Consider the following 25201-nt stretch of genomic DNA (forward strand, 5'->3'; position numbering starts at 1 on the left):
AACCCAGGATACTCTGCAATATAGAGGGTTCCTCTGCAATGTGTTCAGTTCCCCTGAGAGGTGGCAGCTTAAAAAACACCACCACCTTTGTGTTAAAGTATACCGGGGGTTTTGTTTTAAAGGGTTGACTGATATATTTAGCACTGGAATTCTAAATTGCTCACTGAGCTCAAGGGGTCTTATTTCCCTGTGAGTAAATAATTTAGCTGATGATTTAGCTCATAGGTAGGCAAACTAAAACCTGGGGGCCGGATCCAGTCCAATCGCCTTCTAAATCCAGCCCACGGACGGTCCGGGAATCAATATGTTTTTACATGAGTAGAATGTGTCCTTTTATTTAAAATGTACTGTATCTCTGGGTTATTTGTGTAGCATAGGAATTCGTTCATTTCCCCCCCCCCCCAAAAAAAAAAAATAGTCCGGCCCTCCACAAGGTTTGAGGGGTAGTGGACAGGCCCCCTGCTGAAAAAGTTTGCTGACCCCTGATTTAGCTGCATTTTCACTTACACAATTTAAATTGTATTGCCACCAAATACCTTAGTGGGATGCTTTTTCAGGTACCAATGGAAGAGTAAAAGAATGCATGCATGCTGTTAACAATAGCTGCTACTTATTTTTAGGAAGACTTCCCCTTCCCCCTTCTTTCTCTGTTAGTGTAATACACCACAGCCAAGCTGCCCCCCCACCCCCACCCCCGTTAAGCAGCTGAAGGTTTAGTGCATTTATCTACTAATTAAACAACTTAAAAGCATGCAGAGGCACACAGACACATACTTAAATAAATGTGTGAAATTCAATAAAAGTGGCAAGACACACACTGCTCCAAACCAACAGCTTGGTGCTAAAGCTCGTTTCAAATTTTCAGCCGGCTGCAGCAAACTCTTGAGCTGCTTTGGAAGGTGTCACAACACCTAAGAGCGGATGCAGCCATCAGCTGCCAATTGGGAGTGACAGCAGCATGGCTTAATCCTTGGGACAGCCTGTCTATTTTGAAACACATTTCGCATTGGAATAAGGTCACTGGAAAGCAACAGGCTCTGGAGCATTTAAAGTCGAAACCAAGCACCCCGTTTGGAGGAGGAGGAGGAGGAGGAGGGAAAAAAAGAGGCTCCAGGCAGCTCATATTTTCAGCACATCTCACTGGCATTTGGGGAAGCTGCTTTTTATTGTTATTATGGCTTATAAAAACATTCCTCTGTACATGCTTGCAACAACAGAAAGTTCATTTTTATAATTGCCAAAGCTAAGTCCCCAGGAGCCTTCTCAGCATGTCATATAAACTCTACTCTTCAGGGTTTTACATAAAAATAGCCGTAAACTCTTTTTTCTGTACAGGGCCTGTACAGAACTTGTCAGTTGCTGGGGGTGGAAGGACATTTAAGGGAAAAGTGACATACAGCAAAGAACACCCCGTCAACCTCCTCCTTCCCTCCTCAACATCTATTCCAATTTTCCTAATGTCCTTATAATGTGCATTTCCCTGCATCAGTGGCAACCAATGCAGGGGGGAATGAATGACATACTGATGTCAGGAGATGGAGCGAGTTGAGTAAGTGGCAAGCAGTGTGGGAGAGGGACTCTGCTCCGAGATGTCGGTTTTGGGGAACACCTAGTCCAGCTGCAAAGCGCCCCGCAAGATCCAAATACCAGCTGATTGTCAGGTCTTGCAATGTGCTCTGAAAGGCACTTAGTGGGCTGTGCATCAAAACCATGCAGGCAAAAAAATTAAAATCACCTGATGTCATTATGACATCAGTTGATTGACAAGTGACTACAGGCGGTGGATGGGGAAAGTAATGACCGGACCAGATCCAGTTCCTTACCTCTGCTTTATTGCTTTCAAAGTCAGCCAACCCACCCTCTGCTTTATTGCTTTCAAAGTCAGCCAACCCACTGTGCCCAATTTTTACAACACCTTAAGTGGCACAGATTTGCAAGATGACCTAACCAGGAATTGTCTGCATTGCAACTGATTGCTGTCGCTCCCTATTCTCCTCAGAGCAACCAGAAGCTTTGTTTGCATGATTCTGCACTTACACTGGCAACTGAAGCTGCAGTAGTGCAATTAAACAGCTCGTTATTATACAGAGGGTTGTACACTCAGTGGCTCTGGATTTCTTGCCGGATGCATTTTTTTCTTCTCCTGCTGGAAGAAACTGGAGTTAGGAGTTAACTGAGACTTCTTCCTCCAGCACAGAAGAAGAGGTGTAGAGTGTTGAACTGTAAAAACAAACAAGCAAAAGTCTGCTGCAGGAAGGGCAGCTGGGATTCTAAAATGAAGGCAACACAAAAAATTGGATCTGAAATGCATTTCCCCATTTTAAAATACCCCCCTCCAAAGCCTGCACATCCCTCTGTTAAAAAACTTATCTTTTGGGGAGATAATGTCTATTTTTGAAATAGAAAACTGTATACGTGTTTTCATGTTTAATCTATTTTGGTAGTGCTGAAATAAAAAAATCTTTTCAGAGAATCCTCCCCTCCCATAATGAAACTGGACACCCATCCAAAGAATGATTGTCACACTAAATCAATAGGATTGGGGGGGGGGTGAAGCAAGCAGGGAAAAAGGCTGGGCTCACTATAGTGCCTTCCCTGCTCCCCATCCCCACTCCAGCAAGTGGCAAAGTTCTCCTGGAACTGTTTTTTGTTTTACTCTGGGAAGCCTGACCAGCAGGCAGGGTCCTGGAGCTGCTTTTAAACCCTGTGCAGTGCTGGGACCCAGCACCAACAAAGAACTGCAGTTGTTTAGTCCTTTGGTTAAGTCCCTTAGACAAGTAATAGCTGCACTTAAAGTATTATTGAAACCAACAGAACAATATGCTTGTGTGCAAGTCCAATAAGCTCTAAGAGTTGTGCACTTCTTTTTGTTTCGAGGTAATTTGCTACAAAAACTAAATGGGGTTAATTTGAACTTGATTCCACGTAACCAAGGGCCCCTACAGAAGGGGGGGGCTGGGTTTTTGTTGGGCATACTCTGCAACGTGTCATTGACGCAATAATAGTGCATTAATGGTGGGTTTACACTGGACTATCCACACAACATTCTGCTTTATCTGTTGTTCTGTGATGGTCATTATTGCCATCTACTGGGGCACTCTTTTGCTATTCTGCAATGAAAGCTGGACACGACTTCCCAACACCGCCCCACCCACCCACCCACAGGAACATTGGTGACATGAAAAATTACAGCAGGCAGTTACAGAACATGCACGGATTAGAAACGAAGCAGTATGTCCATCCTGAAGCTTGCAAATGGTATCAAGAGTGGGATTCTGTATTCATCTCTCTCTCTCTGTACTGCTGCTCAGACCAAAACCTCTGGATAATTTTATGAAGAAGCTACCTCCATCTACAGCAGTGTTCTTGGCAGCGATTCCGTGCCTTATTATTGCTATGGAATCAGAAACCTGATGTGTGACTTTGGGGTCACCCTCTGTGTTTCGGAAGACAAAGCTTGCTAACTACGGGGTCAGTGATGCATCGCAAAACCAACAGCACTATTTTGACCTTGAAGAAGTGCTGCTGCCCTTATCCACGTGCGTGCGTGAATAGATTAAGGGCGGGAGTGGTCTTCCCATTGACTATTGCTTAGCTAGCTGAAAATCCAAATGCATTATAGACAACGTGCAATGTGGGGTGGGGAACCACCTAAGTGCATAAAAAGAACCCTGCTGGATCAGGCCAATGGCCATCTAGTGCAGCATCCTGTTTCCACAGTGGCCAACCAGATGCTTATGAGAAGCCCCCAAGCATGGGCGCAACAGCACTCTCCCCTCCTGAGGTTTCCAGCGACTGGTATTCAGAGACGTACTGCCTCTGACTGTGGAAGCACAGCATCACCATCATGGCTAGTAGCCACCTAGAATGTCCTTTAGCAGCAAAATTGAACAGCAAACATCTAGTGTCCTTGGAGATCCTCATATGGAGAATGCTGGGAACTGAAACTGTGTGTCAGTTTTTGTGTCGTTCGCCCGGCATCCAGTCTCTGCCTCTGTGCCACAACTGCTACCTCCTCTTTCGCATGCAAGCCTCCAGCCTTCCCAGCTCTTCATAGGACCGGTAGAAAATGTCAAAGTCTTTGGCACCCCAGCTCTTCCAGGCGGCCAAACACCACTCTGTGGCCTCATTCTTGAAGCAGCATACAACTGTGTCCCTGGTCAGCACAGCAGCATCCACCAGTGTCCTGGGGAACCAAGAAAAAAGAGGTTTCTTTTTAAAAGAAAAAAAATAGAAGACAGAAATTTCCTTTTGCACAGTGTATATTGCAAGGATATTTTTAAAAAAAGTTAAAGCAAATTTTTAGCTCTTCTGGGGCAGGTTTGAGGAACCTCCAGATGTTGCTAAACTAAGTCCAGTCATTCCTGGCCATCAGCCACACTTGCTGGGCCGCACTTGCTGGGGCTGATGGGAGTTGAAGTCCAGTAACATCTGGAGGGACAAAAGTCCCCCACATCTGTTTTAGGGTGTGGGCAAATCCTGCCCCAATTTTTATATGCCAAAAAAGGCGGCTAAACAACATTTCCAGGTAGGAGGGTTGGTGCTTCCATGTTTTGCGTAGCTCCTCATTGCCCCTCTCTTCGTAACTAGCTAATTTGGAATAACTTATATGAGGGTGTTTAAAAAAAAAAGGCAGAATAAATTACGCAAAATGAAAGAAGATAATGCAAGCCTGCTCAATTTAATTATTGAAGAATTATGCTCTTCTTGAACAGAGAAGCCTTTCAATCTTCACCATTCTACTCTTGCAGAAATATAGAAACGCTATAGCAACGCTAGCCTATTTATTTAACAGAATTATATCTTGCCTTGATATACATGCATCCCTTCTCCCAAATTGCTCCAGGCTTGCTTTAGCTTTTGTCTTGTTGTGAACAGCACATTACCACCTTTTCCTTCGCCTGCCTGAAGTGAACTTCCTTCACCTTCATGCCAGTGAAAGAGGTTTGCAGGATCTAGCAGCAGGCTGAGAGCAAAGCTGCGTTTGATCTGATCCTGCTCATGAGCAAAGGAAGAGAAGGTGCCTGCCTGTGCACATGCCTCTTCTGAACTGCTCCTTGATTCTCTCCCAGAGATACTGTTAACAAGTGGGAATGTCGGCAATTGAACTGGGCTCTCTGTGCCTGCCATGTGAGGAGCGGCAGGTCTTTCCAAAATTGTCCCCTGCCACCTCCCCCTTTCCCATTCATCCTTACCCATAAGGGGCCAGCTCTGCCGCCTTCAGAACCGCTATGACTCTCCCCCGCTGAGAGATGGCTTCCTTCTCCAAGCCGATCACAATGATATCTCCACCTCGCCTGGAAAGGGAAAGCAGGAGGATTTCCGTTACATGCAGCTCGGCGGGGGGGCCGATTCAACGGCAGGAAAAATGCAGGCGTTTGAAAAGTTCCTTGCGGGAGTGTGTGGATGCCTTGGAGCGGCCAAAGCAGCAGTCATCCAAAAGGCCACGGAAAAAACCTGAACTCCTGAAAACAGCAGGATTCTTAGAGGATCATAGAAGTCTGTCAGGCTTTGCTGAGGAGCAAAAACATACCCAGGGTGTTTGTATACAGCCTCCAATCTCTCAGGATGAGCTGTGGCCTTGATGAGCTTCCCAAGCCAAGCAGGTAGGAAGCACAAAGAGGATGTAGTTCAAAAGCCTGGGAGGCTATTAGAGAGCAGGGAGAAATTCAACTCAGGTTTCACCTGAAGCCGAATCTATTAGATGTCAATTTCCCAAAACAATATGGGAACTGAAACACAGCGATCCTTTTCACTTACTCAGTTTTTGCTATGTGGCTTCCCAGCCAAAGAATTGTTTACAAAAATGTGCATACTGGGGGAAATTGTGCATAAAATGCCAATGTGGTGTAGTGGTTAGAGTGCCACACTATGACCTGGGAGAACCGTGTTCAAATCCCCACTTGGCCACGAAGCTCACTGTGTAGCCTTGGGATAGTCATTGTCTCTCAGCCTAGCCTACTCTCACAAGGTTGTTGTGGGGAAGAAACCATATACGCCACCTTGAGGCCTTTGGAGGGTGCAGATTTCACCAGATATGCTGGTGGAAACCACACAGACACTTGCAGAGAAAGAGATGGAGATGAAATATATTATGGAAAACAGCTTGCAAAAATGTGTACATTATTTGAAACTGCATATAAACTGTGTTAATTAGGATAAATACATGCTAACTTGTTAAATTTTCATGTGATGATGATGATGATGATGATGATGATTTATTGAATTTATATACCGCCCTATACCCAGGGGTCTCAGGGTGGTTCACAGAATAAAATCAAGATATAAAACCAGAAAATACCTAATAAGAATAAAAACAGCAACCCAGTACAACTCCACAAAAAAACCCAACATATTTTAAAAGGGCATAGGATGTAAATCGGATCAACCAAAGGCCTGGTTAAAAAGGAACATTTTGCCTGGCGCCTAAAGCTGTACAACAGGCATAGTCAAACTCCAGTTTTTTTGAGACTACAATTCCCATCATCCCTGACCACTGGTCCTGTTAGCTAGGGATGATGGAAGCTGTAGTCCCAAAACATCTGGAGGGCCGAGTTTGCCTATGCCTGGTGTATAATGAAGGCGCCAGGCAAACTTTCCAAAAAATCTGATTTATTTTTTTAAAAAATGCAAACAGCTGCAAAACGTGGAAAACTGAATTTGTGACTGGAAAAATGAGAAACAGGAAGAACTGGGAAGACAAGTCAGGATATCAGCGTGGGATCCTGAACCTTGAATGTAAAGGCATTCAAATATTTGCAAGAGAGAGAGGCTTCCAGTGCAATTTACCTGGGAATCCAGAGGAGGTCTTTCACAGGTAGGATCGTCACAGCCTGGAGGCAGCCAGCGTGAGTGCTGACTGGTTCCAAATCACTGTCAGGCCCCTCGCAGGGAGTCTTAGGCTCCTGCGTCTTGTCGGACTCCTCACAGTCTGTCGAGAAAGGAGCGCTGGAATAGCTTGCAGGGGAGCTCGGCATGCTTGAGGCAGACCTCATCAAGCGGTTGACCGACGAGGAGGAGACAGAGGACACAGAGCAATAGTCCGTCAAGGAGTCCTGGTGGTTTAATATCTGGATGCCAAGCTCTTGGCTGCGGAGGATCCCCACATCAGCCGAAGCATTGCTCCTGGGCTCCGGGCTCCTGTCTGTAGCCAGCTCAGCGGGGATCAAGGCCGAGGGCTGCTGAATGGTGAACATGTCCCTCAAGGGGCTGCAGTCCCCACAGAAGTACCTTGCGCACAGCTGGTAAGTGGCCGTGTAATACATAACCAGGAGGTTGGTTGTGTCGTCCAGGCACCAGGCCACTTCCTCTCCGTTGCACTCTGAGCTGCACACAATGGACACAATCGTGGACGGCGGTTCATAGGGCTCCAGCCTCCTGGCGATCTCCATACTTGCACAGTCTATGATGAGGATCCCAGGGCCGTTGCTGTACCAAACTTCGGCCCCGTTGTTTGCCGTCTCCATCGCTTTCACGGGGTAAGGGTTCTGGCGGGGGTCGTCGTCGCTGATCTTGAAGGTGGAGCGGTTGGCCGTGTGGGAGCAGAGGTAGCAGCAGCCGTCCTCAGGGATACCGTGAGGTGCTTGGAAAACAGCTATCAGTCCGTCTGATAAACCAGCCAGGACAAGGTAGGCATTCTAAAAAGGCAGGAGAGTTGTTTGCTTTTTTTTAAAGGACTTTTTTTTTGGGGGGGGGGTTAGTAAATTAGAATTCTAGATTCCCAACCTCGATACAGTGTTATAAGAAATATAGCAACAACGCCATTGTATTTAAGCAGGGGAATTCATAAAGCTCTTGCGAGACGCATTAACTTTTCCAGGGGCAGGTAAAAATTCCAGGTTTCCTATTTGTAAAATGTATCCGTTAATCCATTCGCTTTTGTTAGCGACGCAGCAAAAACTCTGCAGGGTTCTGATTACTTTAGCTGATCTATCCACCCTACAGTGAAACAATTATATTTCCTTAATCGGTGTAACAATGTAAACAGATGAGCAAAGTGCATTTTAGAAAGGTAACTGCCGGGGGGGGGGGGATGGACAGTTCCCCCTCCTCCTGCCCAGCATTTACCTTTCTAAAATGCCATTTGCTCATCTGTTTGCATTGTTCAATTATTAGGCTCCATCCTGCAGGCCAACATTGGCAGCAGGGAGAGATCAGGCGATGGAGAGGCAAGAAAGATATGCTTTGCCTGCAAAGAAACAAGGCTGTTTGATTCGGCTGTGCGTGCCTGTTCCCAGCAAGGAACAGGTTTGCAAAGCCAAACTGAGCAGGATTTAACCTCCTCCATGTCAGCTGACGAGCAGGGGAATGAATTCCTGCTGCTTTGGCTGCAAGTGCCTATTTTCTTCTGGGAACAGGTGTGTGCAGATAAGGCAGAACTGAACTCCACCTTCCCACCCATCAGCTGATGGCATGAGTGAGGACAGTTGCTTGACAAATGGTGAGGTCTGGGGGAAATGGCCTCACAGGCAAGTGGACCCTCTGGCAGGCCAATATCAGCTTGCAGGCTGAAGGTTCTCCACCCATGGGACATAGAATTGTCTACAGAACTACATTTTTCATCAGCCAAGATCCAATAATATGTATCTTGCAACACCAGAGACGTTTTAAGAGTTTTGATTGGGTACCAATGTAAGCAGATTCCAGCTAATTTAATAGCTAATTTGGTGGAAACATGTAAAATAAGTCGGGGCACTGCAGGAAGATGCTCATATTTTTGCAGGCATGGAAGTCCAAGAGTCTCCGGTCATGTAATTGAAAGCTAGATTAAGGTTGCTAAAAGTTCTGAGGAAGTTATAAAAATTTGTAGCTAGGGTAGACCATCTTGTCTAGAAACACAGTGGAAGGAATCTTTGTGCAGCTCCTCAACTCCCTTCTGAATTACAGCGACTCCTGACTTGATTCAAAATGTATTAGAGTTAACAGCACTGAATGTGTGCTGAAATACAGGGAATGGTTATTCCTAAAACTGCCAGCAGCAGGAGCTATAGTTGTATTTCTGCTATTAACAACTCCTCCAGCATGCTTTACTAATCTGAATAATTCTGAATAATTCTTTTTAAAAAAGAAGAAGAAAGAGTCACCTTTGAAAACCACTCTGCTTTACCTTTTTTATGACAGGTACTGCAAGGAAACAAGTGACAACTGCTGGAGTGTCCACACCCTTTTGTGGAACCTTTAGAGGACACATGCCTTGTAAGCTGTACACGTAAATCTTTTGATCCTGTATGCAAACAAAATAAAGGAAACCTTTTCTCAACAATTAGGCATATATAGAATATGACAATATAGAAACAGAAGAAAACATGTTGTACACACTTTTTAAAAATTCAACTTGCCTCTGAAATAGGTGGGAACATATTGTCTGTTTTTAACTCATGAAAAAGTATTTCATATACCAAATCTATTCCTGTTAGATTATAATAGCTATTTTTTTATTACAATCCTTTTTTAAAAATCATGTGTTTAGTTTGTTGGGATTTAGGCCCTTTTTAAAAATACCATCTGGGGGAGAAGAGCCACCTGAGATGTCCATGCCCTGCTGTGCCCTTCAACCCTACCAATTAACAGACCACAGCAGGCACTCGCTTAATGCGTTTGATGTCTGAAGCAATGGAGTGCCGGCAAGTGAGCAGAAGAGAAACTCTGGCTCGAAAACAGGTGACATAAGAAATACCTCGCTGAATAAGAAATACCTCGGTGGCTGTCCATAGATAACTCTGAACTTTCATTTGGCAGCACAGCTTCATTCCTGGGCAGCTCATCCTTGCAACTTCGACCAGTCCTTTCTCTACGTTAACTACCGTGTAGTTCCTGGAAAGAGGAAAACAGAACTCATTCTAACAACAGCGCCAGAAGTAAAGCCAGAAACAGCCATGAGTAGTGGAGAAAAATCATGGCTGTGTGTTTGGATGGTTTTCAAATTCTATCTCCCAGGGTAACTTCCACACTGTTGCTATTATGAGGGCAGGATTCAGACACCTACCACCAAATTCAGCTTATGCAATTAAAGTGGATTTGGCGCCCGTGTGTAACTAGCTCACTTAAAAAAAAAAATAAATACCAGACCGTTTGTGGTAAGGAAAGTGACAGGAAAATACACTGGGGTGGGGTAGGTAAAAATTGTTTGTGTACCTTCCCTGCAAACCAATCGCAGCAATTGTTTGACAAAACAGCCGAGGTTGTAAAACCTCTTCACAAGCTTTGTGCCGACAAAGCAGGTAGAGTGCTCACCTGGAAGCAGCCCCGGTGTTTGGGGGCTCCCCACAGTGGGTGTTGTCAAGATATAGTGGTGCCTCAGGTTACATACGCTTCAGGTTACACACTCCGCTAACCCAGAAATAGTACCTCAGGTTAAGAACTTTGCTTCAGGATGAGAACAGAAATCGTGCTCTGGCAGCGCGGCGGCAGCAGGAGGCCCCATTAGCTAAAGTGGTGCTTCAGGTTAAGACCAGTTTCAGGTTAAGTACGGACCTCTGAAACGAATTAAGTACTTAACCTGAGGTACCACTTGAAGTACCTTCCCAGCTGGAAGTTGGAAGGATGGGAAAGGAAGAAAAGTTCTTTCTGGAGAAGAAAACCGTAGCCAGCGTGGTGTTGAAGCAAGACTGGAAGACTAGGACTTGCTGCTACTCACAATAAGGGAGGGACAACAACCCAGGTTCAAACAAATCATCAACCTTCCATCCATGAAATTCACTTGGGTGAGGTTGAGCCAGTCACTGTCTCCCAGGGCTAATCTGTCTCACAGAGTTTTGGTGAGGATAAAATGGAAAAGGTGAGAATCATGAATACTGCCTTCAGCTCCTTGGAGGAAAAGGGACGATCAATGAGCAAAATACATTTTTATTCCATTTGGCTACCAAACACCTGGATCCTCCAGGCCTAGTTAGCACAATCAAAGATGGTTTGGTTTGAAGAGGCCAGAGGATTTGATACATTCTTAAAACAACAGCAACTTGCCTAGCACTGGTTCCCCCCCTGTTCCTTCCCTCTGTATTCTGGGTCCCTTATTTTATCTATTTAAAGATTTTTACAGTTTTCCGCAAAATGCATCAACAATTTTAAACAAGAAAAGTTCATTAAACTATGTAAGGAATATATGTACATTACAATGCGAAACAAGAATTTACAAATAAGTGAGCAGGTAACCAAAGGTTCACAAATGCAAAGGGTCCACACATTTAGTATTGCATTTGTTTGCTTAAGGGAAAGCCATCATGGCAATTGGATCAGAATGTTTTTAAAACAATGGCACAGGGGTACATTTCCAAGGAGGAACAGAGAGTTAATTTTAATTTTGCTGCTACTCACAATAAGATACTGTTTGCATTTGGAAAGGAAAAGCCACAAAGCATCCATAAATTGATCACTGAATGCTGGATGTCTTAACCAGCCTGAGCACAAAGCGTTACACATTAAAAATTTGAACCAGATGTGCTTTTTCCCGTTATTGTCCTGCCTTTCGGAAAAACACCCCCAAAACCAGCGTTACGAAACAACAGCAACAACCCTACCTATAACAAAAAGGAGAAGCCCGGGCATCAAAAATCTGGTCAAACCCAAGACATAACTTCCATTTTACCATAGCATTTATTTATAACATATAGATAAATTAGTAATATGGGCCCAAGGCTCTCATATACCTATCTATGGCTGGAAGGGAGATTCCTCCTTCGCAGGAAGGATCAGATGGTGTCACTAGTGGAGTGGAAGATTCACATCTCAAATTCAAAACACTCTTCTAATCCTAGTTCATCAAATGCCCTGGGCTCAGGGATTCAAAATGGTGGCCCAAGTAAATAGTCCTTTTTCTGATGGCCCCCAAACACTACTTTGGTCTACAAATGAACTCTAAACTGGACCACTGAAACCTTCTCATTGTGGTGGATCCCACAATATCTCCATTACTACATTATCCAATGTGATGCGCTCATTACAAGGGTCTGTTTTCCATCTGCGAAGTGAGAATACCCAACCTTCCCTAGGAATACAAGTGAGCATCTTCTGTATGCAGCTCAAGGGATGCTGAGCGACGGCTTTGTCTATGCTGAACTAAAGATGACAAGAAGGATCTAAAAATAAAAACAATACACAAACCTTGCGTCTTCTTTCCCATCCCAGAATACGACTGTGCACTCTTCCCCTTGGGAAGAGAAGAAGGACAACTGCTTCCCACATGGCAGCAGGTACATGAACGTAGCGAAAGTAGGTTCTTTCATTCGTCCTATCACAGAGGTGGCCAATGGGCGCTGTGTGAAATAGAGGACAGCGTAATATGTCTATGAAATATGATGGTATATATGAAAGGACCTCCTGTCCCCTTCAGAACTCTGTGTCTCCTTTGAGGCACACACCATGCAGGGAACTCTTTACTCCACTGGAACAAACAGAGACACAAGGGGCTGCACACATGAGTCTGTGAGGGAAACAGGAGCCCCCTAAGCATTATTTAAAGGTACCACAGTGCTCAAAATGTATTTATTTATTTCATAAAATTTACGCACTGCTTGGTTGTAAAAACAAACACCGCAAAGTGGTTTGCAAATAGAAAAAACAATTTATCGTAAAAACTGTTCAAAAATATATATATTAAAATCAGCAATAAACTAAAAACAGATTAAAATACACCTTGACATTCTACATATCTGGTTAGGGTTGCCCAAATGAAATTGTTTTGCAGTTGTTTGACATATATGGTGTGAATGGGCAGCTCTTTGCAAACAATTCCCCCCAGTCAATGCATTTTTGCATGCCGTTTTCACCAACCTATGTATTTTCATCCACACTTTCCCTTAATATATGCATTTTATAAGCACATTGTTTGGAGAACTGCATCACAAAATCCGAAGTGTGAATTCTAACAATCTGGTTTGCATATTTTCGGGAAGCATGGATTAGCTAGGCTTGCTTTTACACGCTGTCTGGCAATGCAACATTGCGGAAGGGATCAAATGCTGGGCCCAGCAGAAGTGCGAATTAGCAGTTTCTAATTAAAGCGCAAAACAAATCCAATTTGTTCCGCACCCTTACTAGGTGATCTGAAGCGGGCCCCACTCTCTCTGAACCCAACCTACCTCACAGGGCTTTTGTGTGGATAAAATTACAAGAATCATGATACGCTTCCCCTGAGCTCCCTGGAGGAAAAGCAGGGCCAAATATAAATGCATTAACAAATCAAAAATTCCCAAATCCACGTTAGTGCAATACTTTCATTAGCTCAACCAAAATGTCGCAGGATCCTGTGCAGGGTTATAAAATTACCCAGAATTCATCATCGTAAAAGCAACACAAAGGGGGTGGGAGAGAAACGTCTGTTGGCCAAGGCATCTGTGTCTGCATCTAGTAACAGCCTTAAAGCCATTTTTTTTGGGGGGGGGAGAGAAAGGCAGCAGCAGACATTCAAATGAGGCCCTTTTAGGTGCTCTGCAGGTTTCAGGTTGCAGAGCAGCCTCCTGGGAACAGCTGCCTGCTACTTCTTCATTCCTGTTCTCTGCCTACCAAAGGAACTTGCCCTAAGGACAGTGCTGGAACTGGGTTAGCAGCTGGTTATTGTATCTGCAGAAACTGGAGGATGGGCTCCCTCATTATTTGCTCTCTCCTCCTTCCCAGGAGGTCTGGTTGCAACCTGAAACCAGCAGAGCACCTGACATCTGACTGTCTGCTACTGCCTCCCATGCTCCATCTTAAACAAAGAGCAGACACATAATCATAGAACTGAAGAGTAGGAAGGGACCCTGAGGACCATCTAGTCAAACCCCCTTAAATGCAGGAACATGCAGCTGTCCCATACGGGGATCGAACCTTGGTGTTATCTACCCAACTGAGCATAGATGGCTCTTCTCATTCCAGCACCCGATGAAGAATTCTGTGAAACTCAAAAGCTTGCACGCTATTTATTTTTTCACATTTTGGGTAGCTTAATAAAAGTTAACGTGGATTTTGGATTTTTTTTTTTGTTGTGAGTCAACATAATTTGAAACAGGATGCTGGCCTAGGTAAAGTTTTAGGCTGATGAAAATGTATGAAGAGCCCTGTTTGTAACTCAGAAAATGGTCAAAAAGGACCCTGTTGTGCCAATACAACCTTCTCGTACCTTTTCTGGCTTAGTGTCCCAACATTCCATCATCAAGGCCTGCATTTGATGGAACTGTACTTCTTCGGGCTGGCCCAGGACAGGCCGGATCCCCTTGGATAGCTTCTTTGCAATTTGAAGCTGGTGCTGGCCAAGCACAGGCCGCTGCCCAGACAACACCTCATAGAGCACCATTCCATAGGAAAACATGTCCACCTAGGAGAAAAATACGTGCCCATTACAGAGATCTTTGCATTTCGGGTAAGCTTTGGAATCACACTTTGAATACTATGCACAGTTGTATTCTTGATTGTTTTATTTTTGCAAATTTTGTATACGACTTGATTGTCCTAAAACCTCAAAGTGGTTTGTAATAATAATAATAATAATAATAATAATAATAATAATAATAAAAAAAAAATGTATTGGCCAAAAATAAATATTTATAACATTCAAAAAACAATTAAAATCAGAAACCCATTGAGCAAGAGATTTTACAATCTGTTGTGCGACAAAGTTACCAGCTGCTCTGTTGGTGCAAAAACATTTAGCTTACTTTGGAACAAGTGTATCATTAAATGACTACACTGGATACAACCCATCATTTTTGAAACATCTTGGCTCTGGTTTCTATACCTAACTAAGATCAGGGGTGCCAAGTTGAATAAAATATTGGGGGGACCCAGGTAAGCCCTGCCCCGCACAATCAATCACACACCATTTGAATGGCTATGCCCATCAACTTGGGGGTCCCCAGCCCCCTGAAACATTTTATGGGGTCGATGAAGGGGCCTTAGCCCCTAGGAGTTGGCTCCTATGCCTAAGATAGGCCCTTTAGTTCTGGGTGTGAATTTCTTCTACAGAAGCAGACACCTGAGACTTACCTTTTCATCATAGACGATCCGAGGTCGTATCTCGGGGGCCTGGTACCCTGGTGTGCCCTCCACTCCCAGAGCGCCTTCGTGAAAGGACTGTCGAGATATCCCGTAGTCAGATAGTTTGATATTGATGCTTTCCTTCAGGTCTAGAGACCACACTAGAATGTTGTCTGACTTCAGGTCACAGAAAATGATGCTCTTCTTGTGGAGGTAGGCAAGGCCTGCTGCTATCTGATAGGCTACTTTTAAGGTCAACATGTGACCTAGTGGCACAAAGGATGCCCCTATAGAAAGACAGGGGAGAAAATATCACTTGGGGGGGGGGATCGCTAGAACTGCGGCCCTCTGCTCCTGCAAAAGACCTGCCATAGCCCATCCAAAAGGACCATATGGACCCAACCTTAAACCACAGAAGGACGATCCAACTTATTACCTTTAGAGCTTTCTGACAACACAGTGGTGAGGCTGCCCAAAGGAGCCAGCTCTAAGGCGAAGCAGAGCGGGTGAATGCTAATCCCAATCAAGGAGACGACGCATGGGTGCTGCAGTGAGTGGAGCATGCTGGCCTCCTGGCGGAACTCAGAGAAGTTCTTCATGGCATCCATGGCCTGCAGGTGTCTCAACATGGAGTCTAAGCAGAGGAGACAACACGCTGCTGTTACATTATTTTATGCTGCAGGGCATTGGCACAACCACAGAAGAGTAGCTCTGCTGGGCCGGATCAAGAGTCCTTTGGAGCAGAAAAGACTATGTATGCGACCACGGCTGTGTGGATGTTATTGGCCCAGAGATGGAAAGAAGATAAAGTCCCGACCAGAGAAGAATGGCAGATTAAGTTGATGGATTATGCCGAAATAGCAAAAATGACCGGAAGAATAAGAAATCAGGACGACCAAAATTTTAAAAAAGGAATGAGGGAAATTTATAATTTATTTTAAAAACCATTGTAAACAGTTACAATTGTTAGTAGGATTGGATTAACACTTGTAGTTTAATGGTGAATTTTGGATATAATGGAGATTTGGATTAGTATAAAAGATGCAGGAGGAAATGACCCACAAAGGGGAGGAGGGAAGTCCAGGAGATTCCTTGGAATCTTGTTTCTTCTGTTGTATATTGGATATGTGATTGTAAAATTGCAATTTGCAAAACCAAATTAATATATTTTTTTAAAAGAGTCCATTTAATCCAGCATCCTGCTTCCGACTGAGTAGCAGTCAAGATTCTTCTGGGAAGCCGGAGGGGCCACTAGGGGTGCATCGGAAGATGGCTGACAATAACATCTCTCCGACCCACAGGGGATAATTAGGAGGCTGTGATGGGAGTAAATAGCCTCCCTACCCCCCCAATATTGTGGGGGGGGGCTGCCCTTGCCTGCCCTATACCACCCCCGAATTTGTGGGGATGGGGGCACTAGGCAGAATGCCCTCCTGTGGATCTCGGTGCTCCTGGACGCTGTCTCTGATCCGCGCCGCTAGCTGCAAGAACTTCAAAAGGAACAATTAGGAAGAAGCGAATGCACATATTTCAAGGAAGGAGGGGGAGTAAAGACTGCTAACTGAAGAGTTCTCTGATAAACAAGACGAGTCGGAGGAACAAGAATCAATCATGAGAAGATATGGCAAGACTCGGTATGGCAAAAGGGACTGGATGGGGGAGGGGGGGAAAACTTTCCTTTCTTTCCTCTATGTGATTACACAAGAATCCCCCCCTCACAAGTCAGAAATGCCATTTTAATCACTTAAGCTGTGGATTTACGACTGTGTGGAGATAAATTTTCTAACCAAAGCATGTTTTAAGAAGAGCGTGGAAGGTTTAAGAGCTCTGGAATGACGCAGTTAAAAATACCGTCGCCATATTGGCAAGCTCTGTCGGAGGACTTGAGTCTGGGAGGAGAAAAAGAGCTGTCTTTATATTGTGGGTGAGACTCCTCAGTGGGACTTAAGAATGACAGATCCTGAGATTAATGATGGAAAGAGCGATGTTATTTATGAAAGTGATGATATATGGAAACCATCTAGATATGAGGATTGGACGAACGGAAAAATCCACACAGGATATAATTGGTGTTTTTCTGCTTAAGGAGATTATCAGAAGAGATCTTAATGAAAAAAGAAAAAATATACGAACAAGATGAGATGTAGAAACAGCAAGATAAGACTGGATAGAATTATGAACTTTAGTTGGACTGATTTGGATATGAACGCAGTAGCAAGAAGATGATCGGAATCCCCCTTCGGATCTTGAAATATGGGTTGCCTCAACAAAAATTTAAACTTCGGCTTTGTAATTTGGAATTTATGTGATGTGATTTGATTTGATTTGATTGGTCGGTTAATAAAAATTATTTTTTTTTAAAAAAAAAAGATTCTTCTGGGAAGCCCACAGGCAAAAGGGTCAACAACAACTATTTCCACCTTTGAAATAAACCCCTGTGCTCATTTCTCCACACCTCAATTCCATGCATTGCTCAGACCTCTGCCCTGTAGCAGACTAGATCAGGCTTGCTGCTTTTATTCACATGTGCATGTTACACAAAGATTTATTAGAATGCACCAAACCTCTCCACCCCTTCCACACACACACACACACACACACACACACACACAAAGCTGTATTTAAACAGGTGCTCCTGGTACTTCAAGTATGGAAGCTTGTTTGCTGGTAAGCATGGATAGCTTTTGGTGCGAGGGAGAAGGACCCACAAGGAACTAGTGTGGTGTGGAGGTTAGAGAGTTGGACTAAAACCTGGGAGACCAGGATTCTAATCCCCACTCAACCTTGGAACGCACTGAGTGACCTTGAACCAGTCACTCACTCTCAACCCTACCTACCTCACAGGGTTGTTGTGAGGATATAAAATGGGAAGGAAGAGAACCAAGCACAACAGCAACCTTGAGCTCCTTGGATGAAAGGTGGGATACAAATGTAAAAATAAAATGTGATAAATAAATAAGGGCATATTCACCTGTAGCCGAACCAGCAGAACTCTTGCATTTTTTAATCTGGAATCGCTTCACGGCCACTGGCTTCCCTTCGTACCGTGCCTGATATATAACCGTTCCGCTTCCTCCTTGGCCAAGAACATTGTTTTCATTTTCAGTGTATTCTAGCTTTCTGTTTTCTAGAAACAATCTGCCGGCCACACATGTGAGAGAAGGGAAAAGGGACAGAGAGAAACCTTATGATTGGGAAGAGATACATACATGGAGTTGGGTGCAAGAAGGCAACATCAGGCTTTAAGATCACCCACATCATCTCCAAACTCTCTGGGAAAAGACAGCAAATGCTGTCCCCAGTCATGATGGGGCTTTCACCCCAGCTATTTGCTGCCTGGAGCTGTGTCAAACAAAACATCTGTCTTATTTGCTCTCTCACTCATGAGCCAAGCTGCAGGACCAATGGCCTCAAGTCCTCATGCAAATTCACATTTGTGTATGCCATGTATACATTTTTTGCAAAGCAATTTCCCCTGAAATAATGCAATTTTGTATATTGTTTTCACCCATTTAAGCACTTCTATGCACGCTTTACTCTAGTATAAGAAATTTTCTTTGCACACAGGTGACTTGGCTGGAGAACTGCACTACCAAATTCGGAGAAGTGCAAAATTTCCAAGGACAGCTTTGTTTCAGTTTGTGTCATGTGTTTTGGAACATGCAAATTGGGTAGGTTCGCTTTTAAATTCAAAACCTGAATTTCTCCTCCATCTCTGCTTGCGGTACATATGCACAAACGAGTAAATCTGAGAAATGATTACAGCAGAAAATGGTATGGGAACGAGAACTGGATAGTGTAGCTCTGGGGAGGGAAAAAGAAAAGGGACATTAGTATTACCTGGCAGGGAAATCTGTCATGAAAAGTTCAGGGACCAGCTCCTGTAATGGGACAGGTATGGCCGGGTGGTGAGCACAGGTGATGTTGTCCAGCTCAATGGCAGTTAGGACACAATCCTCCATGTTGAAGTATTGCATGTCTTCCGTTTCCTGGCTGCCTTTTCCTTCTTGACTTTTAGGGGTGGAACAGACTGGGCAAGGGACATATTGCTCCATTAACAGAGTCCCGTCGCTCTCTGTGGCTGTGAGTGCTGAGGAGGATATAACATCACCATCATCATCATCATCATCATCGCTGAAACCATGCTCAAGGTGGCTTACAACATGAAAACATTTATGTATATGCAACCCCTGTTTTGTGCACATGTTTTGTGGTCATTGCACATGTCAGTGGAGTGCACATAAGCCCGCCACGCCCCGTTATGCCCTCTTCTGGGTCTGAAAACAACCTGCACATGCATGCTCGTGTGTTCGTTCAAAGTGCGCAAAATGGGAAATGCCTGTAATTACAAAAGTAAAAACATAAATCAAACACCTTTTACTCAAAGCTAACTGGACCCCATTGATGAGACTGCAGCATGGGTATTTCAAGCTTCCAGAAAGGAATGTCTTTTTTAAGGGAATCACAATGGAAAAATTCACAGGACAGGACAAAGTCTTTTTATGAAATGAGTTCTCTGGTATGCACAGAGCTCAACCTCATAAAGGGAGGGCTTTGTGTTACACAGTTTGACATTTAAGTCAGGGCTTTTTGCTTGTAAAACAGAGCAAATTAGCATAGCAGTTTCCTCTTTTTCAGTTTGTTTTTGCCAAAACTACATAATTGTGAAATAACAGACTCACTGCTTAGTTCAATTTCATAGGGGGTGCTTGTATTGGTTTTCATCCTTGTCTTGCCTACAATTCAAATGCAAAACTTACACACTGACCAGAATTTGCATTTGATTTGAAAAATTGTTTTACACTCTACCCTGCATTAGCAACATTCATAAGCTATCACGAAGGTCACCCAATTAAAGAAATCACAGGTCAATTAATCATGTGGATTTTAGCCAGCCAATTAAATGTCATGAATGTGTACACAAGCAAAAACAGTGGGTGGTCTCCAATGTTAGTTCTACTTAGAATAGGATTATTGAAAGCAATGGCAGACTAACTGAAGTCTACCTATTATATTTAAGTTGTTGCTGCTGTTGCTGTTCTGCTGGCTGCCAGGGCATGCATGCAGCCAATGCCCTCTCAGCCAGTGAGGCACACACCCCAGAGGAGGCAACTCACTGGCCAATTTGAACTTCAGCAGCTGGTGGGAACTCAAGGGGAATTCCCTCAACGGCTGCCTGTCCATTGCCCAGGATGGCAACCAAGTGCAACAGCTGCCCACCTGGTGGAAGGGGCAAGCATCGATTGTTTTTCATAATTTTTAACATGATTTTTATTAACATAATTTAATAGTACAGAATAATAAACAATTAACTTTATTCTATTTTTTAAAAAAGTAGTGTTTCAACAAACAATATTTTTATATCCCTGAGGATGTACTAATGTCAGAAGATCACTAGCCTGGAATCATTATTTGTTGGTCAACAACATCTGATCGATTGCCCAATGAGATTAATTGACTGCTTAGTGAGATTAATTACTTAGAAGACCTTTCAAATGGACTCTGATTAATTAGGCAGCAGATTTTATTTAAAAATATTGCTTTTGATAGTACTTATACAAAACAATCACCACCTTGCCGACAAAGGTCCGTATAGTTAAAGCTATGGTTTTCCCAGTAGTGATGTATGGAAGTGAGAGCTGGACCATAAAGAAGGCTGATCGCCAAAGAATTGATGCCTTTGAATTATGGTGCTGGAGGAGACTCTTGAGAGTCCCATGGACTGCAAGAATATCAGACCTCTTCATTCTTAAGGAAATCAGCCCTGAGTGCTCACTGGAAGGACAGATTATGAAGCTGAGGCTCCAATACTTTGGTCACCTCATGAGAAGAGAAGACTCCCTGGAAAAGACCCTGATGTTGGGAAAGATGGAGGGCACAAGGAGAAGGGGATGACAGAGGACAAGATGACTGGACAGTGTTCTCGAAGCTACCGGCATGAGTTTGACCAAACTGCAGGAGGCAGTGGAAGCCCGGAGTGCCTGGCATGCTCTGGTCCATGGGGTCACGAAGAAGTCGGACACGACTAAACGACTAAACAACAAAATACAAAACAATAATAGAAAATTGCACAACCAGCTTCTGATTCCCAAGGTGGCTTTAGATATGCATTTCATGAACATTTGCGTTTTCTTCCACTCTGCGGATCCAAGCCCTCCCATGCAGCATAGAGACCTGAAGGCTGTTCTAAGATCAGATTGTGAGATGTGGCATAAAACTGATCCACTCAATGGAGAAGAAGTTGAAAACACCACCCTGGGTTCCCAGATCTTCAAGGATGCCTGAAGTGCAGTTCTTTGAGTCGTGGCGAAGTCATCATTGCTGTAAGCCAACTTTTTCAGAAATAATTCTTACCTGGAAACCATTGGTCTATTAGAGAATTGACATGATCAGTGATGAAAGCCATTGCTGAAAAATCTCTCATGTCTGACTGGCAGATGATTTTAATGCCGCCGCTTTTCTTCTTCTTCCAGTTTACGTTGGAAGACTCTACACTGCAAGGAGGAGAAATCCGAAAGATGCGATTTTGAGAAAAGGACGGGAGAGCAGGATCATTACAGCAATTCCTGTTGAGTTACAGCTGCCTGGGGTCTTACCCAGATTGTAGCCCTGGCATCTCCAGGTATTATCTCCCAAGGTGATTCACATCAATAAAATTTGGACTCATGATGGCCCAGCAACCCGATACAACCCTGGTGGCAATCCTATATAGGCCCTGTGGCTCACCCCTTTTTTTTGGTGAACAGTATAATGGAAATAAATCCAACATTTTAACATTGAGATTGCTTTGGGTCTTGTGAGAAATGCCCCTGGTTGTACCTGCTGCACTTCAACCATTACCTCAGGTAGCCTCCATCAAAGGTGACAAACAGCCCCTCTTGCCAGTAAATGGTGTGGTTTCTTTTCACCCTGAAAGTGCTGCATCTGTTGCGCTGTGTGCCTGTGAAACTGTAGACAGCGGCTCTTTTATTCCTGCTCTTGCCCGTCTTCTTGTTTTCAACAAACTGGAATATGAGAAAGAATTCAGAGAATCAGGTGCAAAGTCTTCCCAATCCGCACACATATGCTCTTGCTGCCAGTCACACATTTGCTAATTGGAATCAATAAAATGGCCCTAGCTTGGTGCAGAATGCCCCAGCTGCCTCTTCAGGGATGGCTGAAAGAGACTGCTGCCCAAAACTCTGGAGTGCCATTGGCTACTCAGTGTAAGACAATGCTGAGCCAAGCAGTCATGGGTCTGGTGTAGCATAAAGCAGCTCCTTAACTACTATATATTTTGCATATTTGTCTGTTATGGCCATTTGTTCTCTATGTGTCCAGACGCTTCTAGATAAATTGTTGCCAAGCTCAGCATGAAGGTCCCTGAGGTGAGGATGTCAGGCACCATTTTGAATCAAGCCAGCGGACCAAAACATGACTTTGGCAAGACTCCATCCGTTTTTTGTGTGTGATTGGTCCAAACCCGCTAACAACAATATTCATTTAAAAAACACAGTATTTTTGGGTTTCTAATAAATCCTGGGCAGCTCCGGGCACTCCCTGCTAGTGTTCTATACAGAGTTCAAATTTCCTCCTACACATTGCAAATATTTAAATATCATCTAAGAGGTTGTTTTCCAGGATGGAGAATGAAGAGGTGCATGCAGAAACTATAATACTGTACAAAAGTAAGATTTACCTTTGTTGCCCCACCTATTTTTCTCTGGCCCTGCCCACCACTGGCATGTGGACCCCCGAAGTTTGCCCTGAGGTGAATGTGGCCCTTGGAATGAATGACCAATTTTCCATTTAATGTAACAGAGCTGGACTGCACTCTGCATAGCCACCATAGTCAGGAATGATGCTAAGCTATTTTTAGCATCAGTTGGTTTTTTTTTATTTTAAAAAACTGCATATTCATAAGGAGCCTGATAAGCTCCTGCAGTCCCCTGGCATCATTCCTGTCATCAGCACTGATACAAATCAGCTGAACAATTTGATGCGATGACAGGATAACAACAAGATAACAAGATTGGGTGGGTAATTACACAGATTGCCAATGAAGTTAATACTAATGTAATCAGTGTGCCGAGAATTAAACTAGTGCCAAATGCGTCGCCACTGAGAGTTTTAAGCAAAACAAACTGGTGGTGACAATCATGTTGGAATAATCTTTGCGTGAGGATAAACAAAACAAAAGAAGTTTACTCCAACTTGTTAGCGCACATCCTAGAACTTGTGTCAGACTGCTCCCAAAATGCCTGTCATTGTGCAAGGTGAAGGGAGGGTATCAGACATGCATATGGCTTGTATATCGCAAGGACCCTTCAGGAGACAATTGGACCCCCATTAGGTAGTGTCTCGCTGCCCTGCCTTCCTTTCCCCCGTTTCCCCAGAGGAGTAAGAGGGAACATAAGAGCCTGCTGGATCAGACCAGTGGCCCATCTATTCCAGCATCCTGTTCTCACACAGCAACCATTCCCTTATATAGGGGATACAGTTGAGGTGGGCATAAATGTTGGAAATTTGGGTGCAACTTAGCTTGCAGAACACATCTTGCAAAGAGTTATTGCAAAGAGTTAAAACAGAGAGTAAGGGACCTTCAGATTCCTAGCCTACCTATGAAGATCTCTCCTTCCTTTGAAATCTAGACTGATGCCTCAAAGGATGCATCCTGTATACAACTTCCTCCTCCTCCTCCTTTATCAACACCTCAGGATGAGAGGTAATCTTGGGTTTATCCTTGGATAATAAAGGAGCAAGCACAACTTCCTTTGTTTTCTCTAGCTGTAGTTAGTTAGCTCAGAACCAGAAACTTTTCTATCCTAGTTACATGCTTGCTCTAATAACTAACTTGCTTATTTCTCTTTACCAAAATCTCCCTGTGTGGTTGCAACAGGTAAATTCTACTCTCTGGCCAAATGTACAAGCCATATGCTGCATACCAAAGTTCAATAAATCTGTCCCGTGGCCTTGACAACACATTTTCTGGAGTTTTCTCTCTGGCAATGCTTTTGCAGCTATTCAATCCATAATTATTAATTTTTTTAAAAAACCCAACTTTAAATTGTGCTTTACGTTTACGGTGTGCACCACCTTGATATTTTATGATACAGTAGTATAGAAATCCTTAAATAAATAAATAAATAAATACTTAGTAAAGTCACTGAGAACTGAGCCCATAGTCCTTTGTGTGGTCTAACCCTGTGTTCTGTTTCTTGGTCACACTAGGGAGTGACAGAAGCAACATAGCACAAACAGGAAATGACAGGTGGGCATTTTAGCAACAAATCTTGTCATGTAAGGTTTCATCGTATACCAGGATTATTTTCTAAGGTGGTTTTTTTTGCCGCTGTTTGCGTCTACCTACCTGGAGGTCCATCTCTGCCAGACTTATGAGCATCCGAGCTATGAACCTCTGCCAAAAGCCAACGGGAACAAAACTCATCTTGAACACCCTCTGGATGGTGTTGGTTGTCTGATGGCGGAAGCCATGGATATCGAGGGCTGGCTTGGCAGGAAGCAGGTGGGGAAGGAGGTAACTGAAACCAAACAAAACGTCCAGATTCTGAGTTGTGGCTCTCAGAGTGACAAATGCCTTTGGCCTGCCTGATAGAACATGTTAGTTTTGCTGTAAACAGCACAGCCAAAATCATATACGTTTTAAACTTCCGGAGCAGCACAGGGCGGTACGATATTGTGGTTCTGGGGGCTGCTGCGTTTAAAATTATGCCATGGAAAGAGACAAGCAAGGAACAGACGTAGCTTAGAGGCTCGTCTGTTGGAATGGATTTTGAGTACTGTAATAATATGGGATGTTTGCGTCACTAAACAAAAAACAAACTCCCTTATTTTATTTTATTTTAAAAACACGATCAGGTGCTGAAAGATTTCTTGATTTCCCTTAAGCCCAGCAATGTGCCGAGGTAAAAATGGGCTCATGGGAAACTTCTAATGAACCAACAGCTACCTGAGGAACCTGTTGCCATAGGCATCTTTACCTGTGCAGTTTTATAAAAGGTAAAGGGGACCCCTGACCATTAGGTCCAGTCATGGCCGACTCTGGGGTTGTGGCGCTCATCTTGTTTCATTGGCCAAGGGAGCCGGCGTACAGTTTCCAGGTCATGTAGCCAGCATGACTAAGCTGCTTCTGGTGAACCAGAGCAGCACATGGAAATGCTGTTTACCTTCCCGCTGGGGTGATCTACTTGAACTTTTATGTGCTTTCGAATTGCTAGGTTGGCAGGAGCAGGGACCGAGCAATGGGAGCTCA

General features: G+C 43.9%; 1 protein-coding gene across 2 annotated transcripts in view; it reads right to left on the bottom strand.

The window, feature by feature from the left end:
- Positions 1 to 1122: 1122 nt before the first annotated feature.
- The window catches only part of LRRK1 (leucine rich repeat kinase 1), a 73304-nt gene continuing 49225 nt past the window's right edge, over positions 1123 to 25201 (bottom strand). For both annotated transcript variants that reach the window (XM_079954151.1, XM_079954152.1), the window contains exons 20-34: positions 24299 to 24470; positions 21790 to 21953; positions 21304 to 21443; positions 18790 to 19039; positions 17921 to 18087; positions 15386 to 15583; positions 14959 to 15236; positions 14096 to 14290; positions 12100 to 12251; positions 9696 to 9813; positions 9107 to 9223; positions 6790 to 7637; positions 5196 to 5297; positions 1855 to 4186; positions 1123 to 1818 (exon numbers count right to left, since the gene is read on the bottom strand). In XM_079954151.1, the coding sequence (XP_079810277.1) occupies positions 4009 to 4186; positions 5196 to 5297; positions 6790 to 7637; positions 9107 to 9223; positions 9696 to 9813; positions 12100 to 12251; positions 14096 to 14290; positions 14959 to 15236; positions 15386 to 15583; positions 17921 to 18087; positions 18790 to 19039; positions 21304 to 21443; positions 21790 to 21953; positions 24299 to 24470 (3079 nt within the window). In that variant the 3' untranslated portion in view covers positions 1123 to 1818; positions 1855 to 4008. The remainder of the gene's footprint in view (positions 1819 to 1854; positions 4187 to 5195; positions 5298 to 6789; positions 7638 to 9106; positions 9224 to 9695; positions 9814 to 12099; positions 12252 to 14095; positions 14291 to 14958; positions 15237 to 15385; positions 15584 to 17920; positions 18088 to 18789; positions 19040 to 21303; positions 21444 to 21789; positions 21954 to 24298; positions 24471 to 25201) is intronic.

This window comes from Podarcis cretensis, assembly GCF_951804945.1.
Source record: "Podarcis cretensis genome assembly, chromosome: 14".
Lineage (NCBI taxonomy): Eukaryota > Metazoa > Chordata > Lepidosauria > Squamata > Lacertidae > Podarcis > Podarcis cretensis.